This window comes from Typopeltis vanoorti, chromosome 19 (assembly GCF_054136105.1).
Source record: "Typopeltis vanoorti isolate ZY-2024b chromosome 19, IOZ_Tvanoo_1.0, whole genome shotgun sequence".
NCBI classification, from domain to species: Eukaryota; Metazoa; Arthropoda; class Arachnida; order Uropygi; family Thelyphonidae; genus Typopeltis; species Typopeltis vanoorti.
The window spans coordinates 94,840,538-94,857,092 of record NC_143567.1 but is presented as its reverse complement, the minus strand read 5'-3'; the positions used below and the strand labels follow the sequence as shown (position 1 = coordinate 94,857,092).

Below are 16,555 nucleotides of genomic sequence, written 5' to 3'. Positions count from 1 at the left end.
TGGCATTAATGGCAATATAATATTAAAAATGAGAATATTAGGAAAGAACTTGACATTGTCAGCATCCAGGAATGCGTTAGCAGAGCTAATCTCAGGTAGTATGGTCACTTAAGCAGAATGGGTGAGGAAAGATTTGCAAAACAAGTGTTTTTCTGCCAAGTAGGCAGGAAAACGTCCCAGAGGAAGACCAAGATATAGGTGGATTTATATGGTACAAAGTGCCTTAGACGATAGAATTATAAGATCTGGTGTTAAATTGTTAATGAAGCTATGTTATGTAATTTATTATTTTTCATTCACATTTAACATTGCTTATTAAATATTAATCATGGTTTATATAAAATTGTTTATTATTCCTTGATTAAGAATTACTAATTAAATATTTATTTAAAACCTGACCTATTATTAACTTATAAAATAATAAAATGTATAGAATCTTGTATAACTAAATATATATGGTGTAACGTAAAGTGTTATTTTATATTTAACTGTATACGTAATCAAAAAAGTTGAAGAAATAGCTTAAATATTATATTGTTCTTATTTGTGAAATATTTAATGTTATGTAATCACTCATGTAGCAGTAATATAGCATACATTACATTGGTGAAATGTTTACGCTTAGTCTGTTGTCATGGAGACGCACGCGTAAACAACCACGAGTGGAGTAGAGCGTGGCGTTCGAATGTAAGGTGGGAGTGAAGGTCAGATAGAGAGATATAGAGAGAAGAGTGAAGGTCATAGATAAGGGGGATATAGAGAAGAATTATTATTAAGAAGGAGGCGAGAGTTTTGCGGAACCCAGATTATATAATCCTTAGGGCAGAGATTTATGAGTATAGTGTTCGGAAGTGAACCTATAAGTAGTGAAACATAAAGTTTAATGTTATAAGCGAAAACTGCTGTTGTTATGAAGAAAGGTTGATACCGTAATCAGATAAAAGGAAACTGGACAGTCAATGCGAAAATTCTGATTAGTTCTAGTTAATCTGGATTACGATTAAATTCTATGTTGCCCTAGGAAAAGGTTATATTGATTACTTGGAGAAAAGTGAACAGGAAAAGATATTAGTACCTAATTACTGTTGTTTGGAATAGTGAAGTGCGACTTACAGTAATACAGTTTAAACTATGGAGAATATTTGTTATGTGTGTTCCGCTAATGTTAATTAAGTTAATTCATAAGTGCTCTCTCAATAATTTGATGTATTGAAGAATTTGTCTGGTAAGAGTAGTTGTGTAAGTTTCTCTATTCTAGCATTAACTGTAATATACCTCCGATGCTCAAGGTCCGGGAATATATTTACTTGGAATATAGCTTACGTAGTTTATTACCTGCTGTGAATATAAACATTGAGCTGAAAGATTTGTGAAGACTGAATAAAATGTGAAATTGTTATATTAACTTGAGATAAGAAGATTTGTGTTTTTGAGACTGTGAATAGTATATGAAAGTTAGAACATTGAATTAGCATCAGTGACCTAAGAAGATGTGTTAAGTTAATTGTATAGTTCCATTTCAAAATAGAGTTCTTGTATTTTGTTAACCATATCATATATTAAATGTTTTATTTTGTTGATCTAAATATTGTGTTTGCCTGAATTCCTTATTATTGCACCGTTCATAAACATTCGAATCGTGCGGGAACCCCAAGTAAAAATAATAATAGATGATTCGGCCTAATGAGATGACTGTTAACTTAATTTAGAACTGATCCTACTATTTATATAGACTAATCTAAGAATAGGGTGGCGCAGTATAAATATAAATTTCCCTACTTTTGGATCGGTGATCATTTCGTAATTAATTGTATTATTCATAAAAGTGACTTGAAATTAGATAAATTTAGAACACGACAGAAGGAGCCGTCACGACACTGGTAATGTTGGAGTCTTGACAAGTAACAGACTGATTTGGAGGAAAATTGTTGATAGAAAGTTAGTAATGTAAATTTTTCATGTAGTACTATCATATCCAGTACACCCCTTGAGGGTGCATGGCAGGAATTTGATGATGATGATGAATTGAATATAAATGAGATGATCTTTATGATGAACAGCTGCTGATCTGCCAGTATGGTCAACGTATGATAACTCACACAGGCACAGAATTTGATAGTCTAGGGTGAGCTAAAGGCAGAAGTTTATCCTTTGCATTGCATATTTAAAACAAAAAAGAAGCAGAAATCTCGTTAATAGAGTGAAAGGACATATAAAGCAATTTGGCTATTTCTTCTGAAATTCCTTCAACATAAAGAATGGTAATACAATGATATAGATGTTATTGTTAAATTTAAAAAGGTTTGCTGAGATGATTAGTTTTATCAGATTTACGATACTGCCAGGTGTTAATTTTCTTCATGATCCCAGGGTATGGTCTTCTGTGATCCCCCAACCTCATAACACAAATTAACAACGCACTACATGTTTTAAAAAAAAAAAACAAAGATAGATAAAGTAACAATGTAAAATACAACAACCCACACCACACGTACTCCATATATATTTGGCAAATTAAAACCCATAAAGACGGCTACCTGGTATGCCCAATAATCTCATACAAAAACACCACCACATCACCTTTATCATAATTCTTAGTAAAACTACTCAAACTTTACTAACCAAGTCAAAATAATCAATGATGAAAAAACACAGACGATCTATTTCAAAAAATAACAAACCTAACTCTATCGCATGATGATGATGTCCTCACTTCTTTGGGTGCAGTGTCGCTAAACACCAATGTCGACATCCCTTGAATGTTAGACATTGTACATACATTAATCACAGAAGACCACCCCTAGGATCATGAACAAAATTAACACCCAGGAATATTGTAAACCTAATAAAACTAATAATCTCAGCAAACTTTTTTAAATTTAAAAAAGTTTATTTTTGGACTCCCTATGGGCCAGAATATTAGCTGATAACGAGCTGAATTGTTTCTATCACATATGGAATCGCATCTACTCCCCACCACCACCACCAAATCACCTTTTATGGCTGGCACGTAGACAATATTTTATACATTGGAAAATCAACATGATCTACCACTTTACAAGCGTTCTTTAACGTCCTCAGTAGAACTAAAATTCACTACAGAAACAGAGTATGAAAAATCCATAAATTTCCTAAACCTAACATTGATTAGAGTAAACAACAAAATAGCCACAAAAATATTTCACAAACCCACACATATCAGAAATTACCTCCACTTTAACTCATATCATCCTTATTCTATCAAAAAATCAATCATTGTAACACAATTTATAAATGCATACAGTTTTTGACTACACATAATTATCTCAACAGAGAGCTAAAGAAATTAACATAGTTTAGAAACTGAAATTACCCAATACAGCTAATAAATTATGCCAACCAAACAGTGAAAACCCATCAAAACAATCAAATAACCAATGCAAACTTCCCAATAAAAATAATCATTAAACTGCCATACATCCAGAACACATACAAAGCCTGCAAATACATTTTAAAACACTCCAACTGAAAATTAGTGTTCACCACTAATTTTTAGTTGGATTTCATCACAGTTATGTTGGCAAATTTCTTTGCCAACATAACTGTGATGCGACGTCATTTATTCGGATTCCACAATCAGATCTTTATGGGCAAGACTACAGGACCACTTCTGTGATTGCAGTATACCAATCCCAGAACAGAAATGCAATAACCAAAAGAGAAACAACATACAGGGAAAACAGAAATAGCAGCCCATGCTCTTGAACACAAACATACCATGCAAATTGACAAATTTGTAATAGTAGGCATGCAGGAAAATGAAGCAATGCTTAGATTATCGGAAACAATAGCCATAAAATGTGACAAAAACTCCATAAACATTCACCGCTCCTATATAATCTCCGAGAGTTGAAATCTCCAAAAACATAAAAATTAGGTCAAGATTCTGACCATTGGGAAACACTGCAGATACAGCCAAGAGAAAAACACTAAGCTGACATGACATAGCCTCCACTTTCCAAAGACGACACAGTTGAAACGGCTCACACCCCCATCACTCCCACCCCTAATCTTGATTCATCATATTCTATCCTTATTTCCTGTAGAATTCGCATACCTTTTGTTTTATCTGCAATTCTTCCACATTTTTATATCTCCACATTTCTGGCCCCCCCACCCTCCTTTTTTGTCATACTTCAGTAGTGGTATATAAATGTTTATCGCTATACTCCTGATGCTGCTCCAAAAAAAAGACAACGAAGATCATCCTACAAAAATATGTCCAAAATTATTCCTTCCTTATATTCTTCATATATCTATGTCTTTAAAATATCAATAATGCTCTAAAAATTGAGTAGAAATCAAATGACATCATCAAAAGGGGAACTCCTAAAGAAAAATGGGCAAAAATAGCCATAAAAGTTGATTTTGCATTTATTAGTAACTGTGTTTTCATTTTCCTTAAAAAATTAGATAACTGGGAAGGAAGGGAAATGGGTGATAAAACAAAATAATCTGTTAGAAGTTTATAATTTAACAGAGATTTTCTTTAAAAAATTTTTTTCTTGTATTGTACTTAATATAAAATATAAGCAATTGACTTTGAAGTAAGACATGAATAGAACTCAATTTATAGATTAGTTAAATAACTCTTTATAAGCATTTTTATGAAGATTATTAAAATGTTTCTCTATATAGATATGACATAAAAATAATTTATTACAGAGAAGAAAGTGAGAGTGTTCTTCAGCTGAAAGGCTTAACGCCATCAGGAACACTTCCTCTAGGTGCCCTATCCGGTGGAAAATCATCTCTGAAGAATGGTGAGTCATCAATAATCTATAGTCTGGAATTAATTGTATTTTATTATTAATAAAATACAATTAAATATGGGGAGAGAGTGGAATAGTGACATTTTCTGAGGAAATTTCTGATCAATAGCTATGCAATAACTTTAAAGTTAAGCATGTTTCTAATTTTATTTATTACAATCCTTCCAGCCATGACATATTAATCTGTCATGGCTGGTGTTCCATTGAAATAACATGGACACAAAGTTTAACATGGTTGACCATTATGCATTGTTTATGTGATTACACTTTTTCTTTATGATGACACAAAGTCATAGGTACTCTCACTATTCTCTGGCTTATGACTGTCCAAAGTTATGACCAAATTTTTCCATAAGAAAATTTCAGTTTAAATTACTGTATTATAAAAATGTCGTGGAAAAATTCATTTTGAATTACACTTATATACAATGAATGTTATTGAAACAACATCCCATGGGAGCATGATTCATGCATTGTAAAGGGTATTATACATCCAAGGTTACTATAAGTAATCCTAAACTATACAGTCTTACACTTTATAGTTCAGAGGGACAAATTCCAGATGATTAGAGTTCTCATAGTACCCATATATAAAAAGGGAAATAAAACTGAATGCGAAAATTACAGAAGTATTTCTCTACTGAGTGTTCTTGGTACTTGAGAAACGGTTGAGAAGGATTATGGAAGGTAAGCTTGGTGAAGAACAAGCTGGATTCAGGCCAAATAGAGGCTGTCAGGATCAGGTCTTTACTTTACGGCACATAATTGAGAAATCATGGGAATATAAAAAGATCTGTTACTATATTATAAAAATGATTTTGTAGATCTGGAAAAGGCATATTACAAGGTGGCAAGAGAAAAGCTGTTCAAAACACTACAGTTGTATGGTGTCAATGGGGCATTATATACCTCTAGGTGTTCCTGACAAAGACTAAGTATTGCTAGGAACACCTAGAGGAAGTGTTCCTGGCAATACTTAGTCTTTATTTGAGTTGTAAGTCAGCAGTTAGAATTGAAAGAAGTACAGGGAGATGGTTTAATGTTAAATCTGGTGTCGGACAAGGATGTTCATTATGCCCTCTGTTATTCATTATCTCTATCGATCACATTATGAAGGAAAGTGGTATTAAACATGATATCAAAATTGGAGATGTTAATGTCAGCTCTTTGCTTTATGCAGATGATGTTATACTTCTAAATAAATCCACTACAAGTCTGCAAGATTCCCTGACTAAATTGAATAACTATTGTAATAGATATGGTATGAAGGTCAGCAATAACAAGACAAAGACAATGAAAATAGGCAGAGGCATTGAAAATATCAAATGTATTGTGAATGGAATCTTAAGTTATATAGTAGAAAAGAGATCATATTTTTGTTTTGTTTTTCTTATTTTACCCAAGTAACAAGCTATGAGCAAACTTTTTGCTTGCTCATGTTTGTGTAAAATAAGGATGAACACAAGAATATAATTTCTTATCAGGTAAAAACTTTCTACAGTTCTCTGCTGCTTTATCAGCATTAAAACTGTTCATGGTAATGAAATCAGAATCATCAAATCACTGGTAGTCCAGAATTCTGTTTAAAAATTAAATAACCAGCTTAAAGCATTTTGAGATAAAATATTCCTAAGTTTGTAGAATGGGACAAACATCAGAAAAGATTGAAGAATTTTACTGATACTTATATAAGGATGAAAATTTTGTAAAAGAAATATAAGAAATAATTATAGAAAGTGAAACAAAATGCGAAATCTTTTAGCTACCCAAAGTTGGTTCCATACCAAGGAATATTTAGCATCTAAAAAATGCAATCAATTTCTGATCTTGAACTGGTTGTTTCCGTTACACTGGATATTGTTTTACATCATTAACTTGCTCCTTTGATAAGTATTCACAAAGACTTGAGCAGAAATCTGCCTTTTGAAATTCCTACTGACAAATGGGTAGTGAACATGCTGACAAATTTCAGTTTGAAGTTGCTGCTTCGTTATTTAAAACTAAGTGAGCCCTTTCAATTTATTATTATTATTATTACTACAGTATCTTCAAGGAGTCCTGAGAGTCAAACTAACGATTATACACACAAAACCTGTCATACCACTCCTTAAACACGTTCACTGTTGGTGATACTCCCAACTCTGGCAATCCATTCAACACTGTTCACACAAAAAATCTAGTGTGCACACCCCCTACTAACCCTACTCTTACACAACTTACATGGATGACCTCTAGTTCTCTATTTGTCATATATTGGAAACTTACCTTTGCATCAATTTTATAAGACCCTTTTAATATCTTAAAAGTTTCTATCATGTCCCCTCTTTTATGCCTATCGACTAAACTTTGTAACCCACACACTTATATCCTCATAGTGAGTATTCCACAGACCTGTCATCACTTAACCCTGAATCTTCTCTACCATCTCCTGGTCCCCAAGTAACCCTGACTTGACTACTGTGCACAGTAGTCAAGATGTGGCCAAATCATAGCCTTATAAAGAAGGATAATAACTTGCTTATCTTTACTTGTTAGCATTTTTCAACATCCAAGTAATCCTTCGAGTTATTTTACCAACTTTTACGGTATGCCCTCCGAACTTTAACTCTCTGTCCACCATTATCTCGAAATCCCTAGCCTCGTCAATTTTGGCCAAGTAGTTAGCATATCTGCTCTCCAGCCAAAGGATACAAGTTGGATGGAGGAACTGGAGAGAGAGAGAGAGAGAGATGGCTGGAGTGCTGTGTGATAAGAGGGTGTCAGTTAATCTGAAGTGAAAAATCTACAGGACAGTGGCGTGACCAGCTATGATGTATGCTATGGAAATTGTGGCCCTGAGGAAAAATAACATCAGCAGGATGGAGGTAGCAGAGATGAGAATGCTTAGGCGGATGTGTGGTGTGACCAGAAAGGATTGTCTGAGAAATGACTATGTTAAGGGAATGATGAAAGTCACGAACTTAGGAGCAAAGATACAAGAGGCAAGGTTGTGAGGTGGTTTGGTCATGTGATGAGGAGGGGAGGACGAGTGTGTGGGAAGAAAGGTCATGCAGATGGATGTGCAGGTGAGCAGGAAGCACAGGTGGCCAAAGAAGAGATGGAGATGAGCTGGTGGAGGAGGACTTGAGGATGAAGAACTTGGATGTGGTTACAGGCCAAGACAGGAGGATGTGGAGGAGACTTATTAAAAACAGCAACCCTATTAAACTTATTAAAAACAACAACCAATTTGCTGGCCTGGTTGGCCGAGTAGCTAGCATATCCACTCTCCAGCCAAATGGCTGTGGATTCGAATCCTGCCGTGGGCATGGATGTTTGTGATTGTCTGCGAAAATACTAGTGGTGGTGGGCAGTAGATGGCATTGCTGTAGTTGCAGTTCGTTGTAGAGTAGGTGCCCTCCCTCAATGAGTCTTTGGACTCCCTGGAAGTGTCACTTAATAATAATGATTTCTGTCACATCAGCAATTACAAAATCTCCTCTTAGGTGATCACTCATCAACTCAGCTATTTCTTTTGCTTCTGTCACCATCAGCATGGATTAAAATCATCCTACCATAGTTCATATTTCCGAATTTACGGACACAAAACACACACATGTTGAAATGATTATTTTACTTATTAATAAAATAACACTTGACGTTTCGACTCCTGTATTGAGGTCATCATCAGAAGGATACGTGTATAGGAAACCAAGCTACATGCTCTTGCACTCTATAAAGGTAAATTAAATCTACGCTGTTAATCTTTTTTCTGGATTTGTACAGTTCAATTGTTGCTACAATTTTCTTCTGGACTTGTACAGTTCGAGTTGCTATTGAATGTTAAAGGGGGGGGGGGGGAACACTTCACCAAGTCTTCTTCTATTGAGATTTTTCTTTGGCTTGTTCTAGTTGCTATAAAGGTCGCAAATGGGTCCTTCACATCCTTGGAATGGTTAGACCATCATTTTTTTTCAGATTTGGATTATGTTTGAGCATTTCACATGCTTCTTTAAATTTCCTCTTGAACCAGATTTTGGTGCGGTGTAGGGACTTTGTACCTTTCCAATCAATTCTGTGGTATGTTTGGAGTGCGTGGTCAGAAAGGCCGGTTTTCCAAAATGGAGATATTTAATGTGTCGTTTGTGTTCGTCCTTCCTAATTGGGATGGTTCACCCTGTTTCCCTTATGTGTGTGTGGCAGGTTACATGTGCATTGTGTATTTTGTAAGCCCCTGGGTGGGCTAGATGTGGAAGAGGATCTTTGGAAGAACTGAGTAGGTGTCTTAATTTTGTCGGGGGTTTAAAGGTGGTTTTGATGTTGTATTTGTGTAGTGTTCTGTCTATTTTTTCGGAAATGCCTCTAACATAAGGTAGGGCTAGTGTTTCCAAATTCCCGACATTTTGGAACCTTCGGGAATCGAGAACGGGAAATCGTGTTTCCCGAGAATTCTTGAGAATTCCCGAAATAATCTTTTTTATTTAATTTTTGTTGATCATCTGTAATAATGGCTATAACAGTAAATGTTAATAAACAGAAAAGCCGTAGAGAAGGTGGGACAACCGGGTTCGTGGCCCCACGCAGTCTTTCAGAGGTTTCGAGACACTTCTATATGTAAAAGGTCGAAGCAAAAAATGAGTCAATAAAATTTCATAAATGGAGGTCGACCACAATTTCATGACTAGTGCATCTCTTGCCCTGAGCACTAAACAGGGGTCACTACAGTATCATATTGGCTAGGTAATAACGTTCCCAATCTCATTTAAATATTTTATTTATTAAATTAAACATTAATAGAAAACAAATGCAAATATTATTTGTTTGAAAATTAAAAAATACTTCAAATAGTTTTTATTTGTCATTTTTAAAATGAAACTTTAAGAAACATAGAGCATTAATTTCCCGATCAGACAATCATGAGCTTCGCTTTGTAATAAATACACTTGATGTGGAAAAATTTCTTTCATTTTCTGTAGATGTTGAATTGTTAACAGTGCATCTAAAAGCATCTTCAAGTTGGGAGTGAGAGAATGAAATTGCACGAATTGCATTAGTGCAATTTCATTCTCGTACAACATCAAATTGCGTTGTTTCAAATAAACTCATTTCCTTCCTTAGAGAAGCAAATATTTTGTCTGCATGCATAGGGTGTAGGCTTTGATGTCGAAATTGATATTGCTTTAGTCAATTCACTCTTCAGATCAGATTCTGATTTAATGTCAAAACTCTCTGGACAACCTTTATTTCTTTTATTGGAACTTCTTCTGCTGTAAATGTTCCTTTAAAAAGTCTTTCCATTAATGACTTTGCCAATCGTGCAATTTCATTCTTACTTGACAAGGCAAAAAATTCATCCTCTTCCATCTCACATAAACAACTAACGTTGCTCAAGTACTTTGTGAGAGACACAAGATCTCTATTTCTACATTTAACCAATTCAAATTTTATTTCCTTTAAAAGCATTTGGCTCATTGAAGAATTCTGTTTTTCTAAATTACTGAACAGGAACTTAAAAATTCCTTCACTTGTGAGAATATTAGCTTCTCTATTGCTTAAGGCTTCAACTGCTAATCTTACAGGTTGTAAGCAATTCAACATGCCTCTCGATATTTCATAATACTCTTCTTTCCATAAGTGATCGAGTTTCAGCTCTCGTAAAACAGTCTTAATCGGATTTACGATCTTTAAAAATCTCTCTATCGTTCTCTCCAGTGTGTTTTACAGTCCAAAGTGACTTCTTGTTCCCTCTTTTCACTCTTGGTTATTTCTTGCTACAAAAGAGAATTTTTTACTGGAGAATATTTAAATATTTTCATAATTCTTCGTGCGCTGCTAATTGCCAAAGATAGATCATCTCGCAAATCATACTGATCAGCACGGGTCACACCATCTAACTCAGAATCACTGTTATCATCTTTATCGTATTCAGAATCTGTATTGAATTCACTATCACTGCTGCAAGTCACTGATGCTTCACCTTTCAACTTTTTAACATAAAATACTTTTGCTACAGCTAGATGTAGCGCATGGTTGTAGCAGTACTGTTGAATAGTCGGTGATAATTTTCAGAATTTTTCCATAACAGCTGCACCATTGCTTGTAATTGCAACCTCATCACTTTCAAGTTTTAACTGAAAGTTTTCTAATCTTTCCTGAAGCAAGGATAACACTTTTTCCGCAGGACAGTTCCCATGTATCCTTATTAAACCAAGGTTCATAGAGGTCTCATTGCAGTATACGTGAACATTTATGTATCTGCGATTCTTGCAACTGGTCCACTCGTCTGTTGAAATACTCAGTTTTTTATTATCACATTTGAATACTTCCAATTTCTGGATGCACAGTTGTTTCACTTTACTATAACAATTATATATTAGTGTCATAACTGAAGATGGACTTCTTGGCAACTGCATTCCTTTGCTTGTGAAACTTTCCCTAATAAACTCACTTTTTGTGATGGTGTTGACTTGATATTCCATCCAAGGCTAATTTGCTTACAGTTTCTTCTAAATCCAGTCCCTTGACATAATGTAAAATTGTTATTTGTCTCTTAGAAGATGAAGTCATTGGCTCATCATTATTCAATTCAGACAGTTTTTTCCTTTTCATTCCATGAATGTATACTAGGTGCCTATGTAGACTGCTAGTTGATGATGCTTTGCATTGCAAAATTTTGGAGCATATCTGGCTGCGAGCTGATGCGTTCTTTATCTTTTCTAAAATATTCTCAAAATTCTTTATACTCTTTACTCATTGTGACGACAATCTATAAAAAAATATTAAAATAGAAACGTGAATGTGCTCACATGTTAGAAATGCTCTCTCTTATCGTTTCTCCACAGGAGTAAGAAATAACAAAAGGCTACCTGTATCCAGTGTTCTAGCTTAAGAAAGTTGCATTTGAAGAGAACAGTGGTGATTTATTGCCAACCGGAATGAATTGATAAGCAAAAGTCCAACTCGAGTATTAATATATATACATACATATATATATATATATATATATATTTTTTTTTTTAAATACTAATGCTTGAGTTGGAATATGAAATATTTATTTAAAATATTACCGTTAGAACATTTTAAATAAATTTTATTTGCAAACCAGTTCATTTTATTTCAGACAATCTATAAAAAAAATATTAAAATATGTATTTATTAAAAATTTTCCCGATTTCCTGACCATATTTTCTCAGGATTCGGGAACGGGAAATGAAACAAATTCCCGAGAATGGGCGGGAGGGAATTTCTGCCCGGAAACCCTAGGTATGGCAATAACGTTCTTGAAATCTTTTTTGTTTTTAGTGGTATCTCTGTGGAGTATCTTGTGAATAATTTTTTTACTGTATCCATTTTTCATAAATGTATGGTTGATGATCTTGTATTCCTGGTTTAGAGCTTGTTCATTTGAACAAATCGTTTGAGCTCTGTGTTTAAGGGTGCTTATGACCCCTAGTTTTTGTGTTGGGTGGTGATAAGAATTTTTGTGGATGTACTGGCCTGTGTGCGTAGGTTTGCGGTAGACTGAGAAGGAGAGACAGCCTGAGGGAAGACGTGCGGAACAGAGTTATTTTTTTCCATTTCAGTGGTGAATTGGATGCATTTGTGTTGTTTGTTTAGGTGGCTAAGGAATGTATTTAGTGCTTCGCAGCCATGGGACCAAATGGCGAAACTATTGTCGATGTATCTGGGCCAAATTTTGGGCTTTAGGCACGCTAACTCTAGAGCTCGTTGCTCAAAGTCTTCCATATAAAAGTTAGCTATTTGGGGGGGGGGGGGGGTGAGCTCATGGCTGTACCCTCTTTTTGAAGGTAAAAATTATTTTACCACACAAAATATCCTGAGAGGAGTACGTGGGCCAAAGAGGGCCGCAATGTTGTGTGGAAATATGTTCTGTAGGCATAAGATAGTATCATTGATTGTTATATTGGTGAAAAGGGAAGTTATGTCAAAGCTGACTTAATCCTACCATAGTTATCTTTACTCTTGCTTGCTATATTACAAAAAAAAAAAAAAAACTCTTCAATTTACTTAGGCCTATTTGGCTAATTTTCTTTCATGATCTGATTTGGCCTTTCTTACCATTCTAGTCACTCTTCTTGCTTGCATTTTATACTGCTCATGAGTGTGCTGATCACCTTTTCTTTATATTCCCTCCATAATGTTTTTTTTTTTTTTCAGCTCTTACTTTATATCCCTATTCATCCACTTAATTGCTACTCAAACAATCTTTGACCACTTGCTATGTACTAATGCACAGCAAGTGGTCAAAACATTTTTTCCTTGCAGCTTCTCAAGCCAAGGAGAATAGAAGTTGAATTGCAGGATAGAGAAAAGAGCACATTTGAGGCCATTTGGTGTGAGATTGTGGCTAGCAGAACTAAATATACAATTGGGTGCTGCTATAGACCAGGTGATGGAAAAGATGGTGGTGACAGTATGCACAAGCAAATAGAAGAAATGGGTGGAAGGAGGGTGATTATTATGGGAGATTTCAACTATGGTCGCATTGATTGGAGTGAGGAGAGGACACACGGGAGGAAGGAACTGGATTTTATGCGGTTATTAAGGGATAACTATCTGCGACAGCATGTAATGGAAAATACTAGGGGTCAGAGAGTGCTTGACCTAGTAATTACATCTGAGGATTTGGCTGTAACAAATATGACCACATTGCCACCAATCGGTGAGAGTGATCATGGGGTCTTAACTTGGGAGGTGGCTAAAGGTGTAGAATTTTCAATTAAGACAGGGTACATGTGGAATTATCGGGCAGGAAAGTATGACAAGCTTAGAAGTTTGATTGGTTCAGTGCCATGGCATGTACAACTGCAAGGACTAGAAGTTGATAGTGCATGGGAGGTAGTTAAGAAGTGCTTGCATGAAGCAATGGCTGACTGTATACCTAGAGTCCGAATAATAAATCAAGTAGGGGTTAAATGGATGAATAACACCATTAAGCTTGAGTTGCAAAAAAAGAAACAACTATGGAGGGAATTTAAGGAGAAGGGTGACCGGCAGGCACATGAACGGTATAAAGCGCAGGCCAGAAGGGTGACGAGTGTGGTAAGAAAAGCAAAAAAGGATTACGAAAGAACATTGGCCAAGCAGGCTAAAGAGAATCCTAAACAGTTTTTTAGATATGTAGCAAGTAAAAGGAAAAATGTACATGGCAGATTGATTTTAAAGAATGCCGATGGTAGGGAGGTAACCGAATCAGTTGAGATAGTTGAGTTACTGAGTGAGCACTTTGCAAAAGTATATCATCCAGGTGGTGACATTGCAGAAACGAATAAACCAGTAGATTATACGGGAATTGTGGTTAATGAAGTGGAGGTGAGTAGTCTATTGCATAACCTCAATGTCAATACATCTGTGGGATTGGATGGTATACCAGCTCGTGTTGTACGAGAAGCAGCTAAAGAATTGTCAGTACCCTTGACCATTTTGTTTAATTTGAGTCTCGGGTCTGGGTTAGTCCCGAGCGGGTGGAAAGGGGGGAAAATAGTTCCACTGCATAAAGGTGGTTCCAAGACTGCTGTTGTAAATTACCGACCGATTAGCATATCAGGAATCATTGTCAAGGTCTTAGAGAAAATAGTCAAAAGGAAAATACAAGATTGGATAGATGAAAATGGGATATTGTATGGGGGACAACATGGTTTTGTGAATGGTAGGTCATGCCTCAGTAACTTGCTCACGTATTATAACACAGTGACGGCTGAACTGGATAAGGGTAATGGGTTTACAGTGATTCTACTGGACCTTGCCAAGGCCTTTGACAGGATTCCACATGGAATTCTAATCAGTAAATTGCAGCATATGGGAATGGACATAGGGTTGGTGAGATGGATAGGAGGGTGGTTGATGGAGAGATATCAGAGAGTGGTTTACTCGGGAGTAGAGTCCACCAGACGGCCCGTGACTAGTGGTGTGCCACAAGGATCTGTTCTTGGACCACTGCTGTTTAATTTGTTCATAAATGATATAGGAAATGATCTGAGAGGAACAGTTCATTTGTTTGCGGATGATGCGAAGTTGGGTAGGGCAATAGTGAATGCAGATGACATCAAAATTTTGCAGGATGATTTGGATAGATTAGAGGTCTGGGCTAAGGAGAATGGATGTCAGTTTAATGTGGCAAAATGTAAGGTTATGCATTTTGGGGTGAAAAGATTGGCGGCAGTTTACTGCATTGGTGGAACCCTGCTCCAGGAAATTGATGAGGCACGAGATTTAGGTGTGTTGGTGGATAAGGAATTGAAATTTAGGGGACACATTGCAAAAGTGACCAAAACAGCTCATCAAATCACTTGGTTGCTGAAGAATACGTTGACAAGCAGAGACAAGCAGGTTATTGTTCCTCTCTATCGAGCCTTGATAAGACCCCATCTAGACTACTGTGCTCAGATTTGGTCACCGAGGTTTCTTCTTGATGGGGAGGATGTGGAGAGGATCCAGAGGCGAGTGACAAAGATGATAGCAGGTCTGTGGAATGAACCGTATGAGAACAGGTTGAGGATTTGTGGGTTGCAAAAATTGGTTGATAGGCGGAGGAGGGGAGATATGATTGAGACATTCAAATTACTGAAGGGTTTCTATAAAATTAATTCAGAAGATATTTTTGAGAACAGGGCTGGTTGTGGGAGGACTAGGGGACATCCATGGAAACTGGGCAAAAGTGTGGTTAGTAAAGGTGTTAGAGCTGGGTTCTTTACTTTTAGAGTAGTGAATGAGTGGAATGCGCTCCCTGAGTCTGTAGTGGATGCTGTGACAGTGAATGAGTTTAAGGCGAGGTATGATAGATACTGTATGAATGTCAGATAGTTGTGATGAATATGATTTGGGGCCTCCCTCGATGAGTCTAATGACTCCCTGGAGTTGCCCGTAATAATAGTAATATAGTAATGACACTGCTCCAAGATGACTCCTAAATCTGTCATAATTACCAACTTTATAGTCCAACACAAACCCTTTCTTGACAGAGAATTCCACATGTTTGGCAACTTCCATGAGCAAGACTGCATGCATGGTCACTCTCCCCAATTGGAGGCAGTGTCCACTTGGTTATAAATATATCTTCTGATGCTATTACCAGATCCAACACTCTCTCAAACCCCTGGTCCCCTCTATAACATGTTGTTTCAGTAATTATCCCATAGCAAGTGTATAAATTCCACTTCCATCTTGCTGTGGTCCCTTTCCTCAATCCAGTTTATGCCTCCGTAGTTAAAGTTTCCCATAATAATTGTTCAGCCTGCATACACATTGTGTTAATCTGCCTATACATAGTATCTGCATCTGCCTGTGGATTCGCTAGTCTATAGCAGCATCGAACAATATAATTTTTCCTTATTGACCTCTAACTCACACCAGACGATTTCAAATGAACCATCTGCCCTGGACCCAAAATCCTCTTTAACTTCTAATGTTGTTGGTTGTAATTTTTCGGCTATCATCAGCAATACTCCTATTTCCTCTATCCTCTCTGAAAATACAATACCTTTTACATTCTCTCCCTGTATATAAAAAAAATTGGATTATAACAGGTAATATTACTGGCAACATCTTTGTAGTATGCCCTCATCCACAGAAGCCTAAGCAACAAAATAAGGATGACAGTTATTGAACTGGTTTAAAAGTAGAGACTTTAAAACTTATTTGCAAAGAAGTACTATTAGTTTAGATGTTACTTTGAACTGAGGTATGAATATTCTGTTAACATCAGTTGAGGTCTAGTTGATGATCGATATCAATTAGAAATCACA

The 16,555-nt window shown here is 36.0% G+C and overlaps 1 protein-coding gene across 1 annotated transcript in view; it reads left to right on the top strand.

Annotated features, from left to right (window-relative positions):
• The window catches only part of LOC150096366 (serine/threonine-protein phosphatase 2B catalytic subunit 2-like), a 308,592-nt gene that overhangs the window by 279,312 nt on the left and 12,725 nt on the right, over positions 1–16,555 (top strand). Inside the window, exon 12 of the mRNA XM_090408945.1 lies at positions 4,705–4,802. Coding sequence (XP_090265071.1) covers positions 4,705–4,802 — 98 coding nt within the window. The remainder of the gene's footprint in view (positions 1–4,704; positions 4,803–16,555) is intronic.